This window comes from Psittacula echo (genome assembly GCF_963264785.1).
Source record: "Psittacula echo genome assembly, chromosome: Z".
Taxonomy (NCBI): domain Eukaryota; kingdom Metazoa; phylum Chordata; class Aves; order Psittaciformes; family Psittacidae; genus Psittacula; species Psittacula echo.
The window spans coordinates 1,915,611-1,924,330 of NC_137742.1; the positions used below are offsets into that span (position 1 = coordinate 1,915,611).

Sequence of the window (8,720 nt, forward strand, 5' to 3'; positions counted from 1 at the left end):
CCTCAATCCCAGGGAGAAAACACACTGCTGCTTCAGCAGAAAACAGGTTGGTGCTTTCAGGTCTCACTACAACCACAGTTCGTTGTGTGTCTTCAGCACCATGGAGCAGCAGAGGAAAAGTTTTAAGCTCTCCTGTACTTCAGAAGACAGGGAAGAAAAAAAAGGTAATATGGACGAAGGCCCATTAGAGCCTTTTAAATTGTCTTTCTTCTTCCCATTATACTTCCAAAAGGAACAAAAAATAACAGAGAAAAACTCAAAAGAAAGCTTTTAAAATGCTTTTTAGTCTTTGGCTAGCGAGGGAGTGTCAGAGAGACAAGGTGAAGGATGATGATGCATGAACTCTGCACTGAATAAGCCCTTAGCCGCGGGCTAAGGATGAAATGCACCTCTGTCAGGTACCTGATGCCAGCCCCAAGACAGACCACTCCTTGTCCTACATCAACTGCACTCCTAGGGAAGCAACCTTCAGCTTTTAATTGCAATGCTCTGGGGAGTCCTGCCTATAGAAAGAAACACTTCACACAATTATATCAATTGATCTTATCCAGAGCTGTCAAATATTTTGTCTAATTACTGCTCTCAAAGTTCAACAGCCAGACAGAAGTGCCCACCAGTTTAGCTGCAGATCGCACCACAGGCATGAGCCTATGTCAAGCATCAGTTTAGTATCACAGCACTGCAGGGTAAATGGCTGAAGTTATATGGATTGTCCATACGTAGAATACACTAAATGAGCAAATTTTTCCTCTTTTAGTGGAAATATTATCTGTTCCCATCCTGATCGCAAGATCTCAAGCACATGCGTAAGTGTATCAAATACAGGGCTCAAGCGAGGACTTGTCCTTAATTGCTTTGCCTTGAGACTCAAATCTGTGACCAGCCAGACAAACGATACGAACTTTGTGCCACTATTTTTTATTAAAATCTCTGCCAACCCAGTGTACCCAAGAGCAAGCAGGGAACTACTTTGCAATGCTATAATAATAGAACTACAGAATCACAGACTGGTTTGTGTTGGAAGTTCCTTAAAGCTCATCCAGTTCCAACCCCTGCCACAGGCAGGGACACCTTCCACTAAAGCAGCTTGCTTCAAGCCCCTGTCCAACCTGGCCTTGAACACTGCCAGGGATGGGGCAGCCGCAGCTTCTCTGGGCACCCTGTGCCAGTGCCTCAGCAACCTCACAGGGAAGAGCTTCTGCCTAAGAGCTCATCTCAGTCTCCCCTCTGGCACATTAAAGCCATTCCCCCTTGTCTTCTCCCTACAGGCACTTGCCCAAAGCCCTTCTCTGGGTTTCTTGTCAGCCCACTTTAGTTTTTGAAGACTGCTCTAAGGTCTCCCTGAAGACCTCGATAACCTCTCTACTGTCTTTCATTGTAGAAACTACCCACACCCAAGAGTAACCTTGCTGCTATTTCCACTGCAACAGCCTGAACTTCCAGTTGCTGCACAGATGTGACACTGGGCAACTAGGGAGATGACAGAAGATATGCAGTGTGAGTAAATAGAAATCTGAGAAACAGGAGACAAGAATGGAACCATGATGCTGAGTTAAAAAAAGACAGCACTAAGCAATGGCAACTTGGAAATACAGCAATGTAGCTCCTCACCTGTGCAGGACAAATACAACATAGTATCTGTCAGCATAATACCTGAAGACCCCATTGACTTGACAGGGTACATAGCACATGGACACCAGGTTGGGAAACTATTATTATTATATAAATGATAAAATTATGAACTAAGAGACTGTCATTCATTGCAGAGCTCTTCTGGTGATTGAAGAGCTGACCTTAGCTCAGCTAATCTACAGAGCCTCTCAAAAGAGCCATAATCCTGCAATTTATCAAGCTCTCTATCCACTCCCCAACGAGCAGCCTCACCTCCCACGGTACATCCTTCATTCCGTGGCACATCCACATCACGCAAGCACCAGCTCCATGATTTGGATGATTCTGTGATTCCTAATGTAGTGTCACAGTAAGCATCCAACACACCCACCTTCTCCAACTAAAGTAAATGTTTTCATAAACACCTGCACTGGTGGTTGAATTGAGGCTGTTGCACTGCCCCGGAAGCTCTGTGCACAGAACAGAAGCTTTTCTGTGTGATTTCCAGCATCTTTATTTTTACACTTTATCTCTTTTGTTACCCTTTGTTCTTGCTGTAAGACCCCAGAAGAGAACAACAGTGAATATTTGTTTCAATGAGTCAAACTGCTCAGCTGGTAAGGATGTTGTTTCCCAAAACAGAAGGAAATTGGTATCAAAGCTTTGGAAATGACAAAGCTAAGAGTTGTTTACCAGCTGCTTCCAAGCTGGAAGAGGAGGCACCTTGTGAGCCCTCCATCCACGGAAAGGGTGACCACGGACTGAGTGCACATGAGCAATCCAGTAAATTTGCTCATAAAGCACCATTAAAAGAAAACAAAACCATCAGAACTTCAGTAGTCTCATCATTTTAAACTCTTATTTGTAGGGTGAGAAGATACCCAGTGCACAGGCAGTAGTGCGATTTCCAAGTAGATACTATTCTTTCAACTTCTCTGTATGACAACCAATACTGTGCTGAAACTTCGGGCAGCAATTTAGAGTAGTTTTGAATGTATTTTGAACACTTCAGAGCATTTATAAAATTACAGCACATATTGGCATTACCATCGACAAATGACTGCCATCAACCAAGACAGAAATTGAGACATTTAACTGTGCATTTATCATGCCTCTCTGAGAATTGTTTCCTTTATAGTGCAGACATCTCCAGACTCTTGAGTGAGATGTTCTTGTTTGTCATTAGCCCAATTTAGCTGAAGCCCTTCACATCAAACCTGAAATTGAGAAACGTTGTTAGAAAGAAATTATTTTGCTAGGTTTACAATTATCTAATGCGTTATCTTTCAGGAATAATATACTCTATTTTACCAGTGAATTTAGTGTCAGAAATCAAGAGATGCACTTCACTTTCAGTCATCACTTTCCGTAGCTCGATATCTTTCTGTATAGGCAGATGCACAGAACCACAGAATCATGTAATGGTTTGTGTTGGAAGGGACCTGAAAGCTCATCCAGTTCCAGCCCTTTGCCACAGGCAGGAACACTTTTCACTAGACCAGGTTGCCCAAAGTCTCATCCAACCTGGTCAGAAGACCCAATGGAGCAAATATCAACTTCCCAAGGCTCTGTACCCATATTAAATAAAGATTCCAAAGCATCAAACATCCTTTATCTTTCTGAGGAGAGCATGAGAGCTTTTCAACAGCAGAAGTGGTCAAACAGATTGGGAAGTTTGTAAAAGGAAATGGGGAGGAGAAAGGTAACGAACATATGAAGTACATTCAATTTCCCGAGGACCTGAACCAGTAGCAATTTTTAAGCAATCCTCACAGCAAACATGAGATGGAATTCTGTAAAGCGATCACCAGGAACATGCACCAGGAAGCTGGGTAGAAAATGGCATTAACACTGACACTGAAGCCAGTTCCTGCAAACCACCTGAGCTCAGCCCTGCCTGCAGCACAATCACACAGCTCAGAGGAAGAACACTGCGGTACCTATTTTTTTGGCAGATGAACACTCAGGCCAGCATGGAGGAGGGAATTCACTTGAGCAAATTCAAAGTAAGGGTGGTGACGGACTTGGGAAAGAGCAGCTGGTAGCTGGTGGATAGCTTCCAGAGGATTTGGGTGCTGCTGATACTTTCACTTCAGGGCAGAAGCATCTCCATCCAGCCCATGGCACGGTGAGAGGGGTGCAAAAGAAATGAGGACAAGGCCAGTGTGTTTACTTTGGATTCCAATGGAAAGAAGAATTCAGGTCAATGTTTTACTGAAAGTATAATTTTAACAGAGCAAGTGAATTATTTTTTTTCCTTTAGTTAATTAGTCATGGAAGCCTCAGTGGAATTTGTCAGCATACTTTTTATTCAGGCAAGGCCAACATTTTAAGAAATTTCCATCTATTTGTATTACAACAAAAAGACTGGCTGCATTGATTCACACTGTTACAGAGCTGTGTTTCAGCAGCAGGGAAAATTAGGCATGTGGAAATGTGTTCCCTTTTTGAGTGTTAGTTTCATTTGCAACCACCTTATTCAATACACGAAGCAACTAATTCATGTAGATCACATCCATTGAGGGATTTGCAACAGCAAACATGAGGCAAGAACATACCTGTTGGCTCCTGCTGTACCGTTTGGATCCGAGTGTCCCTACACCTGCAGAGTGGCACAGCCAAGCCTTGTCTTAGGCTGGCATGGCGGAGAACCAGTGAGCTTTAGTGTGGTAGGATGTTTAAATACCAGGAAAGGGCAAACTTCTTTCACAGCTTACTCAAATTAGCACTTTCGCCAAAGTCTCTACAATAACCCTTCCCATCAAGAATGGAAGTGCAAGCCCACTGCAGTTTTATCCTTGTGGCTGGATATGCCAAGCAAGCAGGCTCGTAGAAAACACATGATTTTGTGGCATTACTTCATCTCATAAAAACAACATTTGAAAAATCAGTATGGGCCCTCTAAAGGACATTTGGTGGAAAATCCGTGTGCTGATCATCTGGTGAATGACTCTGACTGAAACTGGAAGAGTTACTTTAGCTGTCATCTCACTGGATTGACGGCAGTCTCCTGTTAGAAGAGGCCAACCTAGCCATCACATGCAACACATGTTTCAGAAACCGAGCTGAGGCAGAACGTAGGTTATTGCAAGATGGTGTTAAACAACAGTTTACTGGGAAATACCAGCCCACATCCAGCCCTAGTCCTTCACCAGTCTAAATGTGAGACAGGATGGGGATGAAAAACAAGGATCTCTGCTTCCTTGGCAGTGCAGAGAAAGCTTGGGTGGGTTGGGAGAAGACAGCACTTGTTCCTCCATTACTCCACCCAGGCAGCTCCAGGGAAATGCAAAGAGCAAGGTCAGTGCACTAGCCCTGAACTTAAGCCCATCCAGATGATGTGAAGAACTCACCTGGACAGCAAGCTGCACCCTGAAGGAGCAGTCGCATAGGCTTTCTTCTGTTTATTAATCATTTTGATCCTGGAAGCCCTCACTGCATATCACGATCCTGCTGTGAATCTGCACAGCAAAGCCCTCACAGTCCTGCCCCAAAGACCTTCCTGTCCCAGAGTAAAACAGGCAATCTAAAAAGGGTTCAGACACAGAAATACAGGGACAATATATTGATGGTGCTGCCATGTCTTGTGCTCTGGAATAGATCTTTCACGCTAAGTTTTGTATTAGGAAGGACAAGGGAGTAGCAGTGAAGGATAAATGAACCAAGTGTGAAATCTGGAGATGATTGCACTTGGCATAATATCATTGTAAACAAACATTCCTGACTGCGTATTTAAAGTCAGCACTGGTCCTGTATCCATATGGACGTGGGGAAGGAGGGAGAGAGGACAAAAAGACATAAAACAACAACAGCTGAATATAAAAACATTCATCAAACTATACAAAGAAGACGACTACTTAAATGTAAATGGCTCATCCTCGACTGAGCTCATTTCCATTTTTAAAAATACTCTCATGAACACACGGCGGTTCTCCCACTCACGTTAACATGTGTGGTGGCTTATGGGCCTCATAACACAGAGGACAACTGCAGCACATGGGAAATGGATGCTGTGACAGGTCACTGGTGATTTATACTGCACCACTCAGAGAAGTGATTGCCGTCGTACCCAGCCATCACTGGGCTCTGACGTGCTGCACTAACACTGAATTTCTCACTGGGAGCTAGTGGGAGTCAAAGACACCAAACACAGAAACCATTCAGAAAACAAAAGCTTTGAAGATTGAGTTAAATCACCACCTACAGGTTAAAAAAAAAAAAAAAGGTATTTTGTGGTTACTTTAAGACACAGACAGAACTAACCATACAGCACCATAATAATCAAACACAACATCATTTACGTTTGCCGTGATCAGAAACATGTTTTCCATGGTCCCTTTACAGAATGGCAAACAGTGCTGTTCTTCATCCACATATACATGTTTTTAATAAGGACAAGTCCAACGTTGGGCTCTACTTTTTGTCTCATCCCTCCCAAAACACTTTGCCCCTCACACACAATGGCAAACAACAGAAACAGGACTTGTATCCGGCCAAAAGCAATGTGTGCCTGCCTGCACACAAATGCACCGCTACCCTTTGCTACCAAAGTTTTGAGCACACTCCAGCATGCCCACAGCAGGTCCGGGATTTGGGCAGGGAGCAGGAGAGGTGCTGGCCCCATTGTGCAGCATCTCCAGGAGCCCTTTGTTAGAAAGGCTTGCTGCCTGCCCATGCCCTGCTGCGCGGGGACCGTGCCAGAACAGTGCTGCCCGCACCTCCTGCCACACCTCCTGCATGGCATTGGAAACACCACAACGAGCAAGCAGAGGGCACAGCCTTGCCCCAAAAATCTGCTTTACTCGATTCTGTTGGCTGAGTTAGGACGGTGACAGGGATGCTTGGAAAAGCACAAACTCATGATAGCCCCCAAGGGCTGCGGTGCTGGGAAAACTTTGCCCACCTGCAGCCTGTGAAGCGCAGCGCAAGAGGTGCCACCTTCAAAACCAGTGCGATGAACAACTGTGTATCATAGATGGCGTGTGAAACACACAACCAATACGTGTAGCTGGAAAATACGTGGCTGTTTCACCCTTGGACTACAAAACAACACCCACACCATGCTGTGGGAGCAATGGTTTTGCAGCGCGTCCAGCCCCTGACACAGCACACAGCCTCCTTAGCTCCCCGGGCACCTGCACACAGAGCCTCTGGCTATATCTCTCCTTTGGCAGCAAAGAAGCCTGCAAGTCAATCATCTTTCATAAAGGAGGATCACTGCCATGTCTCCCATCTCCCAGCCTTTAAGCTGCAAAGGCAAGAGAGACACCTATTCACCATCCTGCTCCCACTGCCCAGGTCCCACCTTCCACACAAGTAACTGCAGAGGACAATGCTGGGGACACATATACTCAAAATTACCCTCATTTGGGGTTTGCTGGAGAAGCATCTGCCAGTTTACTTGCTAACTCTCCGAAACCAGGACAATCAAAAGATACCCCCCCCCCCCCCCCCCAGTTGTGTAAAGGAAGCACCACCTCCATGGGCAGTTGCCATTTGCATACAGCTGATAACCTGAGCTTCACCGAGGATCTTTTAGTAAAACACATGCAGCACTTTCCCCCTTCACAAAAATCTGCTCTAGTGCTGGTGTGCTCGGTATGGGGAGTTGGTTCCCATTGTTCCTCTGTCGCTGCTTCGAGAGCAGTGTGCACAGACATGTGCGTTTTCCAGTCTCCCCCCCGTTCCCAAGGCTTCTCCTACCGAAGTGTTCCTTGGTTTCTTTAGGAGAGAATTAAAGGAGCACTGGTATTTCCTCTCACGCATCTCCCTCCACCATGTACTCACACACCCAGAGCCTCCTGCAAATCAAAGCTGCACTTTCTTAGTTCCTAACACTTCTTGGCTCGTTCTCCCATTCCCCTTTTCCTTCTTTCTCAATAAGAGATCTGTGCACCACCGAGCCCTTCTGTATCTCCCGCACAAGTAGCCCTGAAGCACCGCTGTGTCAGTTCTTCCCCTGCCCCAGTTCCACACACAACCAGCTTTGCCATTTTTAATTAGAAAATGTGCCTGCCAAGTGCGGCAAGAGAGGTGCAGCCCCGAAGAATCGCAGGCTTATAGAGTTGGAAGATGCTTTGCGGGTAACTGTGGTCTCTGCCTTGCTAACTCATCCACTGTTCTTATTCCTTTCCTCAGTAAAGGCAGCCCCTTCCCTCGCTTTCAGCACACAGACCCAAAAAGCTACAGGCGAATATATCCAGCTGCGAGACGGATCAGGTGCAAAATAGAATGGGAACTAACCTTATCACCACCACGGCACACACACTTACACACCTATTATGCCACCTCCTGCCACATTTCTCATTTATTTTCTATGGATTTCCTTCTTTCCAGTGCTGCCCTTTCTCTCCAAGGCTGCGCAAAGCGCTTCTAACCCCGGTTCCCCCTTCCCATCTGTGGGAGGTGATGCAAAAGCTCACAACAAAAACCGAGCAGCAGCAACAACAAGAAAACCCCCCGAAAAAAAACCCAAATCGCACTTGCAGAGGGTGAGAAAGTGCGTTAGCACAAGAGGAACGGGCAGGTTGCGGAGAAAAAACACCCTCGCCCTGGAGAGCGGAGGGAAACGCGGCAGAGCTGACTTACCGTCGACTCGAGGATGCAGGCTCGCCAGCGAGAACACCAAGAGGGGAAAAACCAGCTTTGGTACCCAAACACATCCAAGACTATGCTCCATATTTCAGCGGACACCTCCAGCGCCGGGTCCCGGTCTTCGGCAACAGACACACATGCACACACAGCCCCTCCTGCCTCCTCCTCCTCCTCTTCTCCTCCTCCTCGCCGGGGCTCGCCTCCCTCGCCGGTCCCCGCTGACAGCGGAGGGGGAGCGGGTGCGGAGGGAGGAGGAAAAGTTGCGTTCAGCACCAGGAGGCTCCGAGGCTGCCAAGCGCGCAGGGAAGTAACTCAAGGAGACGGGGAAGGGTCCTCCCACCGCTGGAAGGAAAAAACCACAACCAACAAGACACACAGGAGAATCCTGCCCAAAAAAAAAGCCGTCACAGGAGCCGCGGCGGCTCCATGTCCAACGCGGCGCCAAGTACAAAGAATGACAGAATAATAAAGATGTGGGGATGTGGAGGGTAAAAGCGCCGGTGCTCGGGCAAAGC

General features: G+C 46.5%; 1 protein-coding gene across 1 annotated transcript in view; it reads right to left on the reverse strand.

The window, feature by feature from the left end:
• DCC (DCC netrin 1 receptor) overlaps window positions 1-8,290 on the reverse strand; it is a gene marked incomplete at both ends in the record, with an annotated part of 627,385 nt that extends 619,095 nt beyond the window's left edge. Inside the window, one exon of the mRNA XM_080637247.1 lies at window positions 8,200-8,290. Coding sequence (XP_080493373.1) covers window positions 8,200-8,290 — 91 coding nt within the window. The remainder of the gene's footprint in view (window positions 1-8,199) is intronic.
• Window positions 8,291-8,720: the final 430 nt, after the last annotated feature.